At 41.8% G+C, this 20027-nt stretch overlaps 1 protein-coding gene across 11 annotated transcripts in view; it reads right to left on the reverse strand.

The window, feature by feature from the left end:
- LOC138748131 (uncharacterized) overlaps positions 1 to 20027 on the reverse strand; it is a 31123-nt gene that overhangs the window by 6746 nt on the left and 4350 nt on the right. For 2 of the 11 annotated variants that reach the window (XM_069907842.1, XM_069907837.1), the window contains exons 2-6: positions 11495 to 11594; positions 11218 to 11403; positions 10422 to 10460; positions 8727 to 8979; positions 4833 to 4967 (exon numbers count right to left, since the gene is read on the reverse strand). In XM_069907842.1, the coding sequence (XP_069763943.1) occupies positions 8751 to 8979; positions 10422 to 10460; positions 11218 to 11403; positions 11495 to 11594 (554 nt within the window). In that variant the 3' untranslated portion in view covers positions 4833 to 4967; positions 8727 to 8750. Of the gene's footprint in view, positions 1 to 4416; positions 4578 to 4832; positions 4968 to 8726; positions 8980 to 10421; positions 10461 to 11217; positions 11404 to 11494; positions 11595 to 15412; positions 15479 to 18046; positions 18364 to 20027 lie in introns of those variants that run through there. The other 9 variants (XR_011347815.1, XR_011347816.1, XM_069907841.1 and 6 more) reach the window with 8 other exon arrangements.

Here is a 20027-nt window from a genome sequence, read left to right on the forward strand (position 1 = left end):
CATCAAGCTGCAAGAAAAGGAGAACGAGGAAACAAATGGTAAGCCTAAACAAAAATGGTTACAAGATCTAAACAAAGATAAAGAATGAAACATGGGAGAAGCTGTGCTCCAGAACTATGAGAAATACAATAAACACGAGGTTACATATGATACAATATAACTGGATACACAGGCTATACATCACACCTCAAAAGTTAAATAAATGGGACCCAACAGTATCAGACAGATGTTTTCGCTGTAAAAAGGAAACGGGAACAACAATTCATGCAATTTGGACATGTGAGAAAGTGGAAAAATTTTGGGAAGATCTAAACCAGATATTAAATAAAATCACAAAAAGCAATATACCAAAAAACCCAGAGATCTTCCTCCTAAGTAATATAAGAAATAAAGAATTTGGACTCAATTTGGATGCAGCACAAAAAAGATTTGTTATGATAGCCCTAACTGTAGCAAAAAAATGTATTATGTCAACCTGGAAATTAGAAGACAACTTGAGAATACAACAATGGTATACAGAAATGAATAAATGTATTCCATTAGAAAAAATAACATTACAATATTCGAACAAATATGGGAGCCATACATGAAACACAATAGAGAAATCCTACCATGGACTTCCACCACCTAAAATGACAGAAGGAGAAGATAATGAAAAGAACTGACTCAGTGGAATTTCTTGTTTATTTTTATAAAGTGACAACATTGTTTAATGGGTTTAATGTATCTTATAGATTGAACTTTAAATAAATGGGAAATGGAGTGAGGGAGGGAGGGGGGAAAAAGGGGGAGAAAATGACACTATATATTTAAGAAGAAAAATGTCTGTATGTATCTTGGTCAATATGGTTTATAGTGTGAAAAATAAAAAAAAATTTAAAAAAGCATTGCGAAGTTTCACCCTCTTGAATGATGTTCTGTCATTGTCCTCAGAGACAGATATCACAGAGTCCTCAGTTTTTGCAGGGATTCTGGTAGGCACTGTTTGGTTCTGCTTCTCAAAGCAGGCATACAGCTCTATAACAAGCCAATTCACCCCTACAAGTCCATGCCACACCATTAACCTACACCCCAGTACATTTTTTAGAAGGGTGGGAGGAAACCGGAGCCCCCGGAGAAAACACATGCAGATATGGGGAGACTGTACAAACTCCTTACAGAGAGCCCAGGAATTGAGCCCAGGTCCAGTCCCAATCACTGGTGCTGCAAAGGCATTACTCATCAGTTTCCAAAGGCATTACTCATCAGTTTCCAAAGGCATTACTCATCAGTTTCCACGCAAGTTTGGAAAATGTATCCAGCATTTGAGTTTGATATCACAATTATTTAATTCTGTTGCCTCAAGATTTTTGAAAATTGAAATATCCTTATTTTTTGACATCTGTTTCATAAACCTTTCTGGGAAATTCCTAGTGCAGAGTCCAGGAGGGCCACATTCAGTACAATCCTGAATGCTTTTCCAAATACACATCTAATAGAAGTTTCTTTCTTGTATAGTTAAGCAATATATTTGAAACAAATTTGTTTTGCTTGAGAGATGGATTCAATTGATAAATGTTACAGTCAGTCATCTTTCAAAATTCCTTGCTTCGGATTTGAAACATTGAAATCCTCAAACTTTCTGTTCAAGTTAACTCAAGTACACTAGTAGATATATGAAGAATAAATATTTATTTAAAACTGTTGTGCAGTGCTTATTTAATTAAATATGATTGTCATATCTGTACAAACTGAGTATTTAATGTTTTTAAAGTTTTAGATAGCTATTTGCTTTCTCTGAAGTCTTGTTACAACAATGACTACACATTGAAATAATTTTCAATGGCTGTAAAGAGCCTTTGGACATTCTGAATTTGAGAAAGACATTATGTAATTGAATATACTTGGTATTTTTAAACATTCTTTAATATTCTTTGCTATGCTGTAATTTCAAAATAAATTTGATGTTTGGATTATACTCTGGGTGGGAGGAGAAGGAGTGCATGGAGCCAAAACAGCAGTATTTATGTTTTTAAAATTTAGACATAAAGCATGGCCCTTTTGGCCCATGAGCCCATACCACCCACAGTATGTTCTTGAACAGTGGGTGGAAACCCACACAGACACAGGGGAATGTTCAAACTCCATAGAGAGAGTGTGTGATTCTAACATGATCGCTGGCACTGTAACAGTGCTGTGCTCATTGTGCTACCCTCCTCCTTTTAGTCATTTTCAAGAGGAACACAGCAGGTCTTGCAGTATCCAGGGGTGGGTTGATAACCATCACATTTTGAATTTGGAATCTACAGTGCCCTCCATAATGAGACAAAGACACTTTTTTCCTTTATTTGCCCCTGTGCTCCACATGTTGAAAAATTACTACCTGGATGGTGTGGTGGCAGTAAGGATAGTTGCAGGGTTAAGGATTGAAGTAAGTTTTTTTTTTGGGGGGGGCGCAATTTCAGTGCTTACCATTGGTGCTAATTTCCCTAGATATGCCACCTTTTCTAACAAGTGTGTTGACACCGTAGTCCAACAGGTGGCGATGGAAACCTAGAAGAGCGTGAAGAATCTACATTTGTATGTGGCTCCATTGATCTACAAGAATGGAAACTTTTAAAAGGATGGTAAAAATAAGACTGCTGCTATAGGAGCATCAAATTCTTATGCATAAACCAGCCTTGGCAACGTGTAGCATTAAATGAAGGTTAAAGGTTTTGGGTCAACAGATTAGGAAAAGTTCATTGTTGGTGGCATGTAGAACAAGGACATAACCTAAAATTAGATTGCAAGAATCCTAATGATGTAAGAAATAGTAACATAGTGGGGTGATTTAGCCATTCATGTCCATTTCACCATTTAATATGATCAAGGCTGGCCTTTTTCTTCAATGCCACTTTCCTGCACTGGCCCCATACACAGGTACATTAATATCTAGATTTAGATTTTAAATTTATTGTCAAGAGTATATACATGACATCACATACAACCCTGAGATTCTTTTTCCTGTGGACAAGCAGCATTATAACTAATTTGTAGTGTAAAAAAATACACAGCGTGAACATGTAAACAAATAAAATAACTAAACAAACTGAGAGCAATACAGAGAGGAAAAAAAATAAAGTGGAAAAATGAGTCCCTGATTGAGTTTGTCATTGAGTCTGATGGCGGAAGGGTAGCAGCTGTTCCTGAACCTGGGGGTGCAAGTCTTGTGGCACTGATACCTCTTTCCTGATGGCAGCAGTGAGAACAGAGTGTGTGCTGGGGGGTGTGGATCCTTGATGATCACTGCTGCTCTCCGACGGCAGCGTTCCCCGTAGATGTTCCCGATGGTTGTGGAGGGTTTTGCCAATTCCTCCTCGTGTGACAAAGCCACCATCAGAGCAATCAACTTGGAGAACTTTCACTGTACGTGCCCCATTGCAAATATATCCTTGTCTCAGTAAGAAGTGTATGTGATAATCCACATGTATTCTCAACATTGTCCTGTAACAGGTGCAAGGTGACTCCACCTTTCTACTCAAATCCTCTTGCAATAAAAGCCAACATCTGTTTTGTTCTTTTGCTTTTTATTGCCTCCCATTGATGCTGCCTGACCTGCTGAGTTCCTCCAGCATTTTGTATGTTGCTCCAGTTATCTGCCCTCTCTATCTCAGACTGAACAAAAACACTCTCAATCTTAAGATAAAATTCTAACATATTTCAACATCTAGCTGTTCCCCAAAGGGCCTCTTAACCACTGAATTAACTTCCACATTGCACAACGCTAGACTTAAAATAACCTGTTGTCTTGTGGGTTCCTCAACACGCTAATCTAAAAAATCTCTCTCTCTACTCTCAGAGAGTACATCTTCCACACTATTACAGTTCATTTGGTTTGCAGATTTAACTTTATGATCACTATATTGTCCTCTAACAGCTCATTATTACAATGGCCTGCATTACTGTCATTGTTTGGAGATCTATAGACAATTCCTATCAGTGTTTCCTGCCCCATGCACTTTTTTTTAGCTTCAAACTGATTCACTTCCTGATTTTCTGAGCTAAGATATTTCCTCTGTGCAGCCTTTATTCCAGCCTCTAAATTACATGGAATTTCATAAAAATACCAACTTTTCTGGGTTTTTCATGTGACATTTGTGTCCCCCAACTTCTTGCTGCAGAGAATTCCCTGCCAATAAGTGACTTCCAAAGTTAACCCGGTTGGGTTATGTAAATTCACCCTTAACGAATCCATAAATTACTAGCCCAGAATTCAGGTACAGTATAAGTTTGTTCTCACAGAATTTGTGTGGGGTATAAAAGAAAATACAGTAAAACTGCTGGTATCTGGAATTCAAGCAACCGACAAAAAAAAGGAAAATAAATAATACATATAAAACAAAAATGTAACTTTAAAATTGTAAAAATAAATGTTCTCTGAACTAACACACAAACCTTTGGTGAAGATGGGACCAAATATTCAGCCAGCGGAGTGCCTCGGTTTTGCTTTGCTTGTAGCAGTTGTTTGAATAAAGTTGTGTGAAACAGCAATGGCGCTGTCCAGGATAAAGAGCTGGCTGATGCCGCTTCCCGTTGAGGTGGCTCTCTTATCCCTGCTTAGTAAAAGTTTTTATCTTTATTAGTATATTATTAATTTTATTAGTAAGGCTTTATCTGTAAATTTGAAGGGGGGGTTAATTATCTAGAATGTTATTGTTTGTCTTTCAGGGGGCTCCATTGGAGGGGGAGGAACCTGCAGATGCAGCGACGGTTAAATGTTTTCAAAGAATGCGGCCGAAAATAAAGTAAAATGCTTTCAGGTTTAAATATTCATACAAGTGAAGTTCATTCAGTCTAAGTACAGTATAGTATTTTTGTCTTTTAAACTCTTTATTCTTAATGCTGGTGTATTTGTTAGGCATTGTAAGAGCAAGACTCAAGCAACCGAAAAATTCCCTTATCCGGCATCTACCAAACTCCATGGCTGCTGGGTACCAGGGGTTTTACTGTAAATAAATAAATAAAAATTTACAAATCGTATTTCTTGATGTGCAGATGATGTAGCTTACAGAAAATTGCAATAGGCCTGTTTGCTAGGAATAGAATTCCTCCTTAATATGGGAGACACCTATATGGCCTCTTCATTTAGAATTACCTGTATTTTTTTTAATTCTATGTATTTAAGCTTTTATTGAGATTGTAGTTTCTTACCCCCTCCATAAATCTTCGTCCGCAAAGCCAAGCCAAAGAAGAAGTTTCAGTAATGTTGGTGCTGAGCAGAGTTTATATCCCTGAGGCACTCTCCACACACTGGGCACACTGCCTGTCAGAAGTCTCTTGGTTTGGTTTGGGGTAGCCCTGATGGTATTGACAGCTCTGACCTGGGCTCCCAGCTTCGAGCTGACACCTTCACACACAACCAGAATCCAAAGGAGAAACAAAGGCAATAAGGAATGCAATGGGGCTTTTACACTCAGGGGTGGTGGGGTTAATAGGGATCCAACAAGAGTTAAGGTCAATGAGGCATGATAAGATGCTGTCTTGTGTTCAGGTGGATTGTTACTCCCACTAGCAATAGGTAGGAAAGGAGGTATCAGAAGTAAAACATGAAGATGTGCAGACACCGTGATTGAAGTAAAAACAATGCTGGAGAAACTCAGCAGGTCAAACAGTATATTTCATGTAGCAAAGATGGAGATACATATCCAACATTTTGGGCTTGAGCCCTTCACCAAAGTATAGACAATAGGTGGGCAGTTGCCTGAACAAAATGGTGGGGGAGAGGAACAGGGGAGAAGCGCAGTCCCACAGGCAGAAGGTAATAGGTGGATAAGGGAGGGAGGACATAACATCAAACAGGGGGCTGAGGGAACAGGAGTGAAGGGGCTGGAGAGCTAGAGAAAAGGAGATAGATTAGAGGGGAGGAGGAATGGGGCATAGGCTAGCAGAAACTGGAGGTCGATGTTAATGCCACCTGGTTGAACAATGCTGAGGCAGAAAATTAGTTGCGGGTAGTCTTGGTTTGACAGTACGAGTGGGACACAGAGTTGAAATGATTAGCCACTGGAAGATCCCTGTCACTGATGCAGATAGAGCAAAGGTGCTCAGTGAAGCAATTCTCCCAGTCTGTGTTCAGGCTTTCCGGTGTAGAGGAGGCCACAATGGGAGCACTGGATGTAGAAATAACCCCTGCATATTCACAAGTGAAGTGTTGCTTCACTTGAAAGGACTGTTTGGGGCCAAAATGGTGGTGAGGGAGGAAGTATGGGTGCAAGTATGGCACTTTCTGCCATATGGGAAGATGACAAGGGGGAGATTAATGGGAAGGTATCGGGATGGTTGTTAAGCTACAAATTATGAATAAATTACCATATACTGTGTCTTGATGGAAACGTACTTGTTATAAGTATGTTTAATTACTACTAGTTATCATTGGTAATAATGTAATTAAAATACCTATCAGCTCTCATTTTGTCAGCTTACACCCTCAGTTTCACCACCCCGCCATCCCAACCTGCGCTGCTGCTTCTTGGAACTTCTTGCATAACACCTGGTGCTACAAAACCAGAAGTTGCAGGTGCCCCAAACATTAGCAGATAAACAGAAACCATATGCGGATACCATGCAACTGAATGTATCCTCGGACTGAAACTAATTTCTTTCCCAACTGATGTTGCAGAGGGAGCGTAAACATCCAGGCTCCCTGAGAACCACAGGACCATAGAATGCTACAGCACAGGAACAGGCCCTTTGGCCCATCTAGTCTGTGCCAAAATATTACTGACCTGCACACAGACCATACTCCTCCTATTCATGTACCTATCCAAATTTTTCTTAAATGTCAAAATGGAGGCTGCATTCATCCCATCAGCTGGCAGTGAGTTCCACATTCTCTGCAATGAGGAAGTTCCCCCTAAATGTTCCTTTTAAGCATTTCCTCTTTCGCTCTATATATCCTCTAGTTTTTGACTTGCGTAACCTCAGAGGTAAAAGCCTGTTTGAATTTACTGTGCCTCATCCCCACATACCCCGGAGCAGGAAAGATTTTTAAAAAAATCATTTTCCTTTTGCACCTTTGGTCAGTTCCAGCATACAAAATTATGAAAGGAACAGATCAGGTGACAACAGGGAGGTTGTTTCCATAGAACTAGGGGACACTGTGCCTCGAGATTCAGGGGAGTAGATTTTAAGACTATGAGGAGGAATTCTCTGCCCAAGGAAGCAGTTGAGGCTTTTATGAAATGTATTTAGGACACACATAGATTTTTAAATAATAGGGGAATTAAGGGTTATGTAGAAAAGGAGGCTAAGTGGACCTGAGTCCATGGCTAAATCAGTCATTATCTTATTGAATGGCAGAGCAGCCTCAACAGGCCATTTGGCTGAATCCTGCTCCTATTTTCAAGGTTCTGATCAGAATTACAGATCTATGATGGATTTCAATAATAATTGCAGCCTTCAACCTAATCCTCAGCCAGTTCACCTGGTTTCTTTGTCAACTGCTTCTCTGTAAAATATATTTGTTGTATTCCCACTGAGGGAAGGAATAAAACCCTTGTATAAAGGCCATAGAGGAAATAAGCACTCCTTTCATTCATTCACCTCTGAACTCCTCTGTTCAAAGAGCATTGCAGTATTCCATACAATAAGCAAACTATATATATTTTTTTATTAACAGCACTATGGAAGCTAATTCTGGCCGTTTAAATCCATGCCGCCCAATTACACCCAAATTAACCTACAACCCCATATATTTTGGAGAGTGAGAGGAAACCGGTGCACCCGGGGAAAACCCATGCAGACACGAGGTGGGCATACAAACCCAGATCGTCGGTGCTTTAACTGTGCTGCCCGTGAATTCTAGAAATCTGATGTAAAAACAGAACGCACTGGATAGCAGGTCACTCTGCAGTAATGAGGGATAAGAGGCAATGTTTTAAAACAACAATGTTTCTTTAGAACTGCCATTATCTCAGCCTAGTGGGAAAGCTTGTTGAATTTGGAAGCAAGTTGTAGGATAAACCAGTCTCTGAGCTGCTTATGTCACCACAGAATTTATGTAGCTGATAGAGTTAACATAGGTCAGCACAACATCATGGACTGAAGGGCCTGTACTGTGCTGTAATATTCTATGATCATGGGGGATTCAGCAATGTTAATTCAACTGAATGTAAAGGACAGGCAGTTAGACCATTCCTTGCTGGAGGCAGCTCTGTCTATCAGCCCAGGTAAAAGTTTGGGTCAAATGCTTCAGCACCCCTTCACAAAGGTCAGTCTGCAGACTCCCGGATCTGCTCATCCTGGGTGTAAGAAACAGGAACTCTGGCTAAATTTTCATCAACTGCTGGTGCGAGGTGGGTAGGGTGGGAGGAGGACTGTAATTATAGAATGGCAGCTGGACTGAGATCATAATTCAAGTGAAGACACACCTGCTTGTCTTGGCTTGGTGTCACATCATTGCAGCCAGCTCACTGCACACTTCAAAGGTGAACTTAAAAATAACTCCCTAAGGTGCTCCAAGCAAACTATCATTCAAAGAACATTAGCAGAAAGGCAGTTTAGAGAACATTTTTTTTTCCCCCAAAAGGTTTACTTCCTGAAAATCAAAATCGGGGATTATAATGGACAATTTCAAGCTGGACACAAAGATAATTTCTGATTTGCTGTATCATGTCAGCAGTTGGAGAAACATTAAATTAACTTTTATTGAATTTAGCCTGTTTAATCGCAAAATGACGCCGACACATTGCATTTGTTCAACTGACCTAAAAATGTTTTGCTACCGATTTTCATTTGTACTCAGTATCTGATGCCTCTCGTATCGGTGTCCAACAATAGTCGGCCGGCATTGATGGATTCCAGTGGCCCTGATAATGCTTTTCCATGGCCGCATTGTCCCGGTGAAACCTCTTGTCACTGACGGCACCAGGATCAGCCAGGAAGACGTCCAAGTGCGAATGCAGAAAATGAATTTTCAATGAAATGTTGCGCTTCATGGTTTTGTCTGCTTGAGATAGACTTAAAATATGACAGGAAATCACAAAAATGGGTTAGATCTAATGGTACATAATAGGAAAACCTTTAAGGTGAATTTTCTGATCAGCAGCCCCCAATGTTCAGGAAGCAAAATCTTCATTGTCCAGTGTGCTATCTATTGATTGAGTACCTTTCAAGAGAAAATCACTCCAAACCCTCCACAGAATAGGCACCAAGCTACGTTACTTACCAAAACCATGAGCGGTTCACTTTAGCATGGGAAGGTTTGATGGTTAAAGCTTTATGAATAAATAGGTTGTAAAGGTCCTAGCTCTTCTAAAGATTTAGCTTAGTGGGGGGAGCTTAGCTTATGTGGAACCACAGTTGTTGCCTACTGTATTTCCTAGAATATACAAGGAAGTGCTTGGAATAGAACATTGCAATGAATTCCTGGCATGTTAATTCAGCCAGCTTAGGAACTGAATGTGGTATGAATGATTTAGAGGGCAAAGTTTTTCCTATGAAGAGAAATTGAGTAGGCTGGGCTTCAGTTTTACAGAGGAGTACAAAGTCACAAGATATAGGAGCAGAAGTTGGCCCATCAAGTCTGCTTCGCCATTCTATCATGAGCTGATCCATCCTCCCACTCAGCCCCACTCCCTGGCCTTCTCCCCATAACCCTTGATATCCTGACTAATCAAGTAACTGTCCATCTCTGCTTTAAATACACCCAACGACATCGATTCTACAGCTGCCTGTGGCAACAAGTTCCACAGTCTCACAACCCTCTGATTAAAGAATTTTTTCCACTTCTCTGTTTTAAATCGACACCTTGCCCAAGACTCTCCTCCCCATACCATGGGAAACATTGTAATCTTATTGTGACATAAAAATGATCTTTCCTTGCTGAAGAGTCTAATTCAAGGTGTTACAGGCTCATAATAAAGGGGAGGCCGCATGGAAAGGTCCTCACCCAAAGGGTGGTGAATAATTGGGATTTTCTACTCCAGAGGGCAATGGAGGTTCCATAAATGACTGCATCCAAGATTCAACATTCTTTCATTGTCAAGTAATAAAACAGAAAATGTAATATTACATGAAATTAGCATAAGCCTACCATAAGGCAGATCAGAGATTGCCCATATAGACAGAGAAAGAGAAGCAAAAGAGAATCCCCCAGAAAAGCACAGGCCGACAGCCAAGAGGCCATAGAGTGACACGGATAGAGGACAGGAGAGAAAAGCTGAGAAATGTTTGAGGGAAGGGGGTAACCTTGAATGTAGAGCTTGAGAAAAGATAACATAGAGACAGGGAGGTAGGGAAAGAGAGTGTGACAAAGGGTGGAGAGCTAGAGAGAGTGAAAGTGACAAGTGGGAGGGGGGTGGGGGGGCTCAGGCCCAAAGTATAGGTTGAATATCTTTGTCTTATGAGCACTGAGACCTGCTGAGTTTCTCCAGCTCATTTGTGCATTTACCTGGCCTTACCTGTGATCCTTTACATCGTCTTTCTTGATTTTCGTCATTCTGAAAATTGGAAACACGCAGAAGATAAAACCTTAGTTAAAATAGAGACTTCACTATCTTCTTCAGTATTTTAATGACTGGCCTGTGCCTGAAAATGATTGGTCAATCAGTCCCAACCCATTTACAGCTGCTCCCCACCTGCTCCTCCCATTCTGGGGTGAGTTTAAATTATTCTCAGTATATTTGATATGTCAGGTATCTTCTAACCTTAAAATTTAACTCTGAGTACAGTGTAGTGTTTGGACAGTTCAAATTAACTACTAAAAAGAATGTACGATCGCAGGAACCACTTAGTTGACGTGGTTAGGCCTCTCATGCTGTTAGATCACTTTTTTTTCCCCAGAATACCACTTCCATTTCCTTACAAGGTCACAGGCAGACTCTCAAGTGGCCTGGGGAATATTTTATAGCACAAGTTGTTGCCAACTAAGTTACTCTCTGTCATTCCACATTTTTAAGTTAAAAGAAACATAGATACTTTTGCCTCAAGCAATAAGCCAAAGCATCTCAAAGTACCTGCTGGTTCCTCATGATAAAATTCATCTTTGTCTTAAAAGCATTCAATTTTCCAGTTGTATAACAATTGAAATATTCATGTTAAAACATTTTATCAATGATCCTAATCCAGGTATAAGCATTATGGCCTGGAACTTCTTAGGAGGTTCTGCAATAGGTTTGCTGTGCAGATATCAACGTGCTATTTGCTGGCACCTGCCTAGTTTTCCACAACTTTCGCACAACACTTTCCTCAACTAACCTCATGGCACAATCGCAGAGATGGACGATTGTAACATCAACTGCTGAGCTCAAACAGCACGTTCCAACAGAATAGCAAACAAAAGGGAATTTGAAGTGTGCGCTTTCCTCCACATGGTATGTGTCTATTCCTAGAGGCACTGGGCCTCTACATTGGCCGTCAAGCAATGCATGTGTGATGTTCCTTCTGCAATGCAGAAGCAGAAACAGGTAACGTGAAAGAAACGAGTCTAGAACAGGAAAGCAAGTCTTTACAGAAGGAAGGGGACTGTGTTTACCTGTACTGTTGGGAAATCTCAGAAGACATGGATAGATTCTTCTTTGAAGCACCAATCAACCAGATTAATTTTTTTTTAAAAATCACTGCATGCTGGTAATCTGAAATAAAAAGCACAAGATGCTATAAAAATCCAAGGAGGAGGACAGTTTCAAATCAAACTTCTAATGAAAGGTCTTCGATATGAAATATCAACTGTTTCTAGTTTCACAAACACTGCCTGACAATGGTCAATGTCAGCTTATTGCATATACATAAATACAAGTCAAGTCAATTCACCTTTATTTATCATTCAAACCATGCTTGCACAGTAAAAACAAAATAGCGTTTCTCCAGGACCACAGAGCAAATTTACATAAATATGTTTAAAATATTAAGACATATATTGTAAAAGTCCCTGGTATGGGAATTCAGGAGCCTGATGGCTTGGGGAAAAAAAACTGTTGCCCAATCTGGACACAAGGACCTGAGTGTTGCGGTACCTCCTACCAGATGGCAGAAGGGAGAACAGTTTACATGAGGGGCGTGTGGAGTCCTTCACAATTTTTATTGCCTTTCGCCTGCATCGAGTGTTGTAGACGTCCTTCATGGTAGGAAGAGAGCCCCCAATGATCTTTTTCGCTGACTTCACTATCCTCTGCATGGCCTTGTGGTCCAAGGTGGTACAGCTTCCAAAGCAGGCAGTGATACAGTTGCACAGGATGCTCTCAATACATCTTCTGTAGAATGTAGTGAGGATGGAGGGTGGGAGTTGAACTTTCCTCAGCCTTTAGATGAAGTAGAGGTGCTGCTGGGCTTTCTTGGCTATGGAGGTGAGATTCTCTCCCAAGTGCACTCCAAGGATACTCTTTACGACCTTAACAGTCGAGCCATCAATGGTCAGTGAGTGTGGTCCTCCTGAAGTCGACAACCGTCTTTTTTGTTTGATTAATGTTCAGATCCAGATTGTTGGCTCTGCACCTCATCTCTGTATGCTAACTCCTCATTCTTACCAATAAGACCCTCCACGGTTCTGTCATCAGCAAATTTGATGATTTGTTTCAAGATGTGTTTAGCTACACAGTCATGGGTCAGCAGAATGAACAGCAGTAGCCCGCCCCCCCCCCCCCCACACCGCCCCACCCCGCTCAGTGTGATAGTCTCGGAAGTGCTGTTACTGACCAATTTGGACTGCTTGAGATCGCCCCGACAGGAAGTCAACAATCCAATTGCAGAGTGTGGTGATACACCACTGGCCTACTGCAGGGGGAAACCTCTGTACATGCAGAAGAGCATGGGGCAAGAGAACACCTGGCCAGCTGTCAATTAGCCAACCTGAATGGACCAAGCCCCACCCGGTCAGGTGTCAATCACCCTTCGGGATATAAGCCTGAACCGGACCTTCAAAGTCACTCTCAGAGCTCACAGCAGTGCTACTCACAGCTGGCTCTGTGGAGTTTTACGTCGAATAAAGCCTGTTGGTTTTGTGTGTTTCCTTCTGACCGACAGCGCACCACACAGAGGGAGGTGTTTAGACCCAGCAGGCTCAACTTCCTTATCAGGTACTGAGGTATGATTGTGTTGAATGCCGAACTGAAGTCAATAAACAGCATTCGAACATACGAGTCCTTATTTTCCAGGTGGGTGAGGGCTAGATGGAAGGCAGTGACAATGGCATCGTCCTTAGAGCGATTGGATCTGTATCGGAAAAAGTACAGATGCACTGAAATTCTTACTTGCTGCAGCCAAACAGATATGAACCCTACCTGTGTTGTAAGCTAATAAAAGCGTCAGTTTTCCCTCCAGTCAAGTGTGAGCTTTTATCTACACTAGCCGTGCTGCCCTTGTCAATTAACTATTTCTCATTGCACAGTTTAAGCTTCCCTGATAATCTCATCCCCTCCAGTTCGATGTCACCCTGACGCCACTGTTGATTGGTTTTATTGCTATTTGCTGAGGCGTGGTGCAAGATGGTAACTTGCAAAACATGACTTCGCCAATTTAAAATGCGTTATCAGCAATGATCACAGATCAAAACTCTGCAAGCAACCAACCGCCAGAAGTCAAATTGGGTGGAAATAATTAATCTGTGACTCAGCTGTCTGTCCTGACTCTGTGACTGCACTTCAACATTCCCTTGCCTTCTAGACTACAATGGTCTGATGACTTTCTTACTTACAAATGTTTCCACAGCTTCATCTCCTGCAAGTCCCTCAAAATTGTTCCAGCCCTCTGAGACCATTGCACTCATCCAGCTCTTTGGCATTGTCATTGCCCATTGTCTTGCCTTCAGCTCACGAATGCCCTCCTCTCCACCTCTGTCATTTTCTCCTTTTTTTGAGTTGCTCCTGTCTCTTTGCTAGAATTCCTCTTGGATGCATCAACCAGAGTATCAATGGAGGAGAACTTCTACACTGGTATATTTCAAAAATACAGGTATTTCAAATGCAGCATATTTCAATTTCCAGAAGGCATTTGACAAAGTTCCACACATAAAGTTGGCATATTATATTGGGGGAAGAGGATTTGGACATGGAACACTACAGCACAGTACAGGCCCTTTGGCCCTCTGATGTTGTGCTGATCCATATAAACCGACTCAACAATCTCTATCTTCCCTACCTTACACCTGTAACCCTATATTTTTCTTTCATCTATGTGCCTGTCTAAGAGTCTTTTAAATGTCCCGATTGTACCAGCCTGTAGAGCTCGCAGAAAATTGGAATAAAATAGTGTTTTTAAGGCTAGATGTAATTAGTAGAATAACCTGAGGATGAGTTGTTGGCTCTCAATTGCTCATAATTTATGGCATTGACCTGGAGAAAGGGACAGAATATTCAAATTAATTGATGACGCTAAAAAAGGTCGGATGACATGTCGTGATCAGAATATTTGGGCTCTCTTACAGGATATACAGGGCCTCCATAATATTTGGGACAAAAACACTTTTTTCCTTTATTTTCCCCTGTGCTCCACAGTTTTAAATTTGTAATCAAACAATTCACATTTGAGGTGGTCAAGTAATGGAGTAGTGGCTGGTGAGGGAAAATCAGATTTCCACAGAGGAAATTGGAAGAAAAAAGTCCAAGAAGTAAAACATAAAAAAAGTTGCAAGATAAAAATGTATAAGAACCGGAGGATGGCTCTAAAGAAGGAAAAGACTACCGTGGCAAGCAAAGAAGAGGTGAAGAAATCGCCGGGAAAAAAAAGAGGAAAGACATACTGGAGTCCGTGAACAGGGAGCTCTCCCAAAGAGGATGGCTCGAGCTGTGATGCCTGTAAGTGGGCAGCTCGGAGGGGGGGGGGGGGGGGCGACGTCCCTGGGACGGTCTTGCACATTGGCTTGCAGAGTCTGAAAAAGAAATGCCAGTGAGCATGCACGAGGAGTCGCATACCGAAGAGGACGCCGAAGGGAATGGACACTGACAGCCAGACACTGACTCTATAATGAGAGAAGCCGCGGAGAAGACACCGATAGAAGCAGGATCAACATGGAGCCAAGAAATGGAGCAAGAGAAAGAAGATCAAGAGGAAGATAAAGGCATACAAGGTAAAAAAACAGACACAGATGGTAGACAAGGAATACTTTGACAGTCAAATAAAGATTCTAATGGAAACAATAATGGCTGAGTTCAGTACTATTAAAAAAAAATGCAAGGGACAGATGTAAAAATACAAAGAATGGAGAATGCTATGGCAGAAATGAGAAAGCAAAGTGATGAAGTGGAAGACAGAGTGATAGGTGTGGAAATGGAGGTGAATGAGTTAAGAGAAAAATTGCAAGAGAGAGAGAAGAAGATTAAGAAGACATGACATATTGGCCCAAAAAATTGACATTTTAGAGAATTTCATCTGACAACAAGACCCTTTTCCAGAATTCTGCAGGCTCTTTTAAATACAGAACTGAATTGTACTCTTGTCAAACTATAATCTGGCCAACCTTTCTGTTGCTGTTTAGTGGTTTGCATCTTGCAGTGTAGCCTAGGTCTGTAGTTCTTTTCATGAAGTCTTCTGCAGAATGTGGCCATTGCCATATCAATACTATGTATAAAAAGTGCTGTAATTGCTACACGGTAAAAATCAAAATGTGTACAAATAATCTTGAATAAAACCTGAAATGTGCATTTTAATTACATGTGAATTGTTTGATTACAAATTTAAAACTGTGGAGCACAAGGGCAAATAAAGGAAAAAAAGACTCTTTGTCCCAAACATGATGGAGGGCACTCTAGATTAAGTGGGCAAAAACCTGAAAAAATGAACCAGGTATAGGAGTGCTAAGGGTAAGGATGGATCCCAAAGTGCCTTGGGTGCTGAAGACTTTCTGATCGAGCTAGAGGGTTGGATCTGGATCTCAGGTTGCAAATGGATCAACCAGGAGTCTGTGCGGTTGTAGAGACTGCAGGAGCACTAGAGGCGAATCCATGGACACTCAGTGACTCTGAAGGAACTCCCTTTTGCTTCTCTTTCTCTCTTACTGTAAGGGGTGCTGGACAAAAACTAATGTCAAGTCTTTGCCTTATGGAGGCAGAAGGCAGTTTTTGACAACAAAGGAATCTCTTGACACTGAAAAGTGAGAGGAAATACAGTAAGAAAAACAAATATAGAATTATTACTAAGTGGAATGCCAGGCAACACACCAATGACATCATGAAGAAAGCCTCTACTTCCTCAGGAGTTTGCAGAGGAGCTGGTGGAGTTGTTCAAGTGAACCGGTACGGACTTGAAGGGCCGTGCTGTAAACGGTTCTATGGTTATATATGGAAGGAAATTGGAAATGGTGGTGTACAGAGAGCTCTAGATGTTCTTGTGAATAAATTACAAAATGTTAGCAGGCAGGTTCAGAAAGTAGTTGGGAAGACCAAAGGCCTTTGTTCAAAAGGGGTTGAAGTTGAGAAATAGCTAATTATTGTTACAATTGTACAGGGTATTTATTAGTGAAGCCACACTTGGAGTACTGTGCCCTATTTTGATAGCTTTCATTAAGAAAGTTTGTTGCAGGTAATCCACTAGGCTAATTCCTGAGAGAAGAGGATTGTCCTATTATGACCAAAGATGGATTTGTATTCCTTGGAGTTTGTATACAATCCTAAGGTTGCATTACAAGGTACCTATCAAGCTGTTTCCACATTGGGAGAGTCCTGAATGAGGGAACATAGTTATAAGATAAGCAGCTGGTTATTTGAAACTGAGGTACAGGTATATAGAAATATCTTTTGCCAAGGGTGCTCATTCTTTGGAATTTTCTACCCCAAAAGATGTGGAGTTCAGATTACAGAGAGTTTTTAAAGGGGTGACAGATTATTTTAAATAAAACATTGAAGAATTCATGTCTAAGATCTAAAAAATAAGATATGTCAAGGACCTGGGGCAGTTCATCCATGATCATACTCAACAGCAAAACAAGGAAGAGGTAACTGATGTAAAGCATGAAAGTCTGCAAACACAGTGGTAAAGACATTGGTTGGAGAGTGCCCTTTTCCGACTGGGCACTCTCCAACCGGATGGCCTTAACATTAACGTCCAGTTTCTGCTAACCTACTTCCACTGGAAAACCATGTCTGCTGCATGGATTGTGACCTGGCGGGTGCTATAGCTCAAAATGAAGGAACCTTTGGCTGCTTGCATTGGGAGGCTCTTGGGGTTGTGTTTAGACCAGAAATATGTTGGTGGAACGAGGCTTATCTCTATGCCGAGTCAACTAGGAAGTCCCTCTTTGGTCCCTGAGGTAGAGTAGGCCTTTATGAGCACCAACCGCTGAGGCCACTTTGGTATTTGGTTTGGCGGTGGGGTTGGAACACAGGGCGTTGCACCACCGGGTGTTTCGGCCCCATCTGCAGTGATAGAAACAGTATTCATTCTGTTTGTCTGTGTGCCCATCTCCCTGTGGATGAGCCGCGGCTACTGCTGCGCCCCGCAGAGTTGTTGAGATGCCGATGGCATAGATGGGCTGCATGTGGATGAAGCTCTGTAGTGGGGTATGGAAAAGTCTGTCTGCCTTTTTGGCTACCAGGTGTGAGGCACTGAAATCCATATTAGAAACTGCCAAGGAAACGTGAACTGGCAGCTTGGAAAGGAACAGGGCCTCGAAGAGGAAGCAGTCTGTGTGTCCATCTGCTAGGGCCACTATTTTGTACATGAGCTAGGAGGGGTTCCTATTGCCCAGGCCCTGCATATTTAGGGTGAGAACGGCATTCTCATGCCAGCTGAGTTCCAGGGAATCGAGGAGGCAATGCTTGAATTGCTCGTACTTACACTCCATGGGAGGATTCTCCACGAAGGAGCTTTCTTTGGCTGCAGTGGTGGCGTCTAAGGTGCTGACAACATACCAGAACTTGGTGTCTTCAGAGACAATGCCTTAGATGTGGAACTGTGACTCAGTCAGTTGCAGCCAATATCTGGGCAATAAATACACGCCCACCGCGTTGGGTGCAGCCGTTGCGACTGTAGTGGTAGCAGTATCCTCCATCCCTTCGTGTTCAAGTTGGGTTCCAAAAAACGTTGGACCGTCGGGGTCACCACTATAGCGTCTGCTATGGCACCGCTATGGAATAAAGAGACGTCCACATGGTGCGAGGGTGAACCAGTAACTGACTTTATTATTTGAATTCCTCGCGCTGCGCGCAAGTGAACACTCGCTTCTTGTAATGGACGTGGCGGCTTCCGGAAGTGACATCAGCGTGTCACGGCGTCACTCCCTGTGCCACCGGAAGTGGAGAGTTGCCCCAGGGAACATGTGGTGTCAACCATAGGCTTCTCCTCAGGAGTCAAGTGCTGGCGATTTGGCCCATCTAACCGCACAGTCACTCGGCCCGCGACACTGTATCGAATTCTGGAACAGAGTGAGACAAGCCTTTCCTCAGTTCTTCCAATGTATCAAATATTGCTGGTCTGTGGGAAATGTTAAATGTTAACTGAGACCATTCATTCCTTCCTTTCAATACTATTCCTTATAGAGATAACCCCATTTTACTAAAACAGGAGTTTGTAATATATTGAACTAGTTTGATAATTAAATCATAAAGGAGAGCCTGAGGGATATTTGACTTTATATTAATTATTGTTGCTATGCAGCAAAATATTTGTTCATAACAGTTATTTGGGACCTTTCAGGTTTCTCTGCAACATGGATTTGGGAACCACAGAGCTGAAGGAACATTAACAGGAGGGTGGATTAAAGAATACAACCTGAGACACGTCACCTGACAACTACATCCATGATTAACTATTGTTAATTCCATAATACGTAAGAACATAAGAAATAGGAGCAGGAGTCGGCCATCCAGCCCGTCAGGTCTGCTCCACCATTCAATGAGATCATGGCTAATTTGACAATAGGTTAATCTCTATTTGCTTGCCTTTTCCCCATATCCCTTCAAGTCAAGTTGCATTTATTTGTTGTTCCTACCACAACCATTTCAGTGTACAGTGAAAACGAAATAGCGTTTCTCCGGACCATGGAGCTGGTTATTTACATGGCTAAATTGCATCAGGAACTTTTTTATTAATATCCCTTATAAATATCATGTCACATATGCTAGCCTTGTGTTCCCGGAATTCAGAAGCCTCACAGCTTGGGAGAAAAAACTTTCGCAATCTGATCATGAGAGGCCGAGCCTCTTCCCGGATTGCAGGAATGTTTATAGCTTTCTGCAAACAGCGGCTATTATAAATGTCTATCATGGTAGGTCGAGAAACCTCAATAATCCTCTCAGGGTCTTTACTATCCGCTACAGAGATGGTGCAGTTCCTGAACCAGGCAGTGATGCAGTTTCATAGGATGCTCTCAATGCATCCCCTGTAGAATAGAGTGAGGGTGGAGGGTGGAAGCTGGACTTTCCTCAACCTCTGCAGGAAGTAAAGGCATTGTTGGGGCTTCTTGACAATGGATCTGGTGTTGTGGGACCAGGAGAGATTCTCTGACAGGGGCACACCAAGGAATATGGTGCTCTTGACTACCTCGACGGTGTCAGTTGTTGTCTCTGCATCAGTCAGTTGGTGTTTGCACCTCATCTCTGTAAGATGACTCATCATTCTTGCTTATGAGCCCCACCAGTGTGGTCAGCGAACTTGATGTGATTAGAACTGTAATTCCCTTTCTATGTAAAAATCTATCTAACCTTGTCTTAATATGTTTACTGAGGTAGCCTTTATGCTTCAATGGGCAGTGAATTTATAGATTTACCACCCACTGTGAAAAGCAGTTCCTTTTCTTCTCTGTCCTAAATCTACCATCCTGACTATATATCCCCTAATTCTAGTCTCCCCTATAGCACTGATTTACCACAGCTTACAAACAAATAAAGAATACACTCACTTATTTATTTCAGCCACCACGGTCAACTTTCTTTTATTATTCACTAGACACAATATCGCACTCTTCAACTCCCCAAACACCACCTACCTCTGACCTTCTCATTGGCTCACGGCCACACAGGTGATCCTGACACTCTCACTCTCCTCCTCCTGCATCGCCACTCGTTTTTCAAAATTCCCATACAACTCAATCTCTCAAAGGCTAACCCCCTCATCTCTGAAATCAACCTAGTGAACCT

The sequence above is a fragment of the Narcine bancroftii genome, chromosome 13 (assembly GCF_036971445.1).
Source record: "Narcine bancroftii isolate sNarBan1 chromosome 13, sNarBan1.hap1, whole genome shotgun sequence".
In the NCBI taxonomy this organism is placed as follows: domain Eukaryota; kingdom Metazoa; phylum Chordata; class Chondrichthyes; order Torpediniformes; family Narcinidae; genus Narcine; species Narcine bancroftii.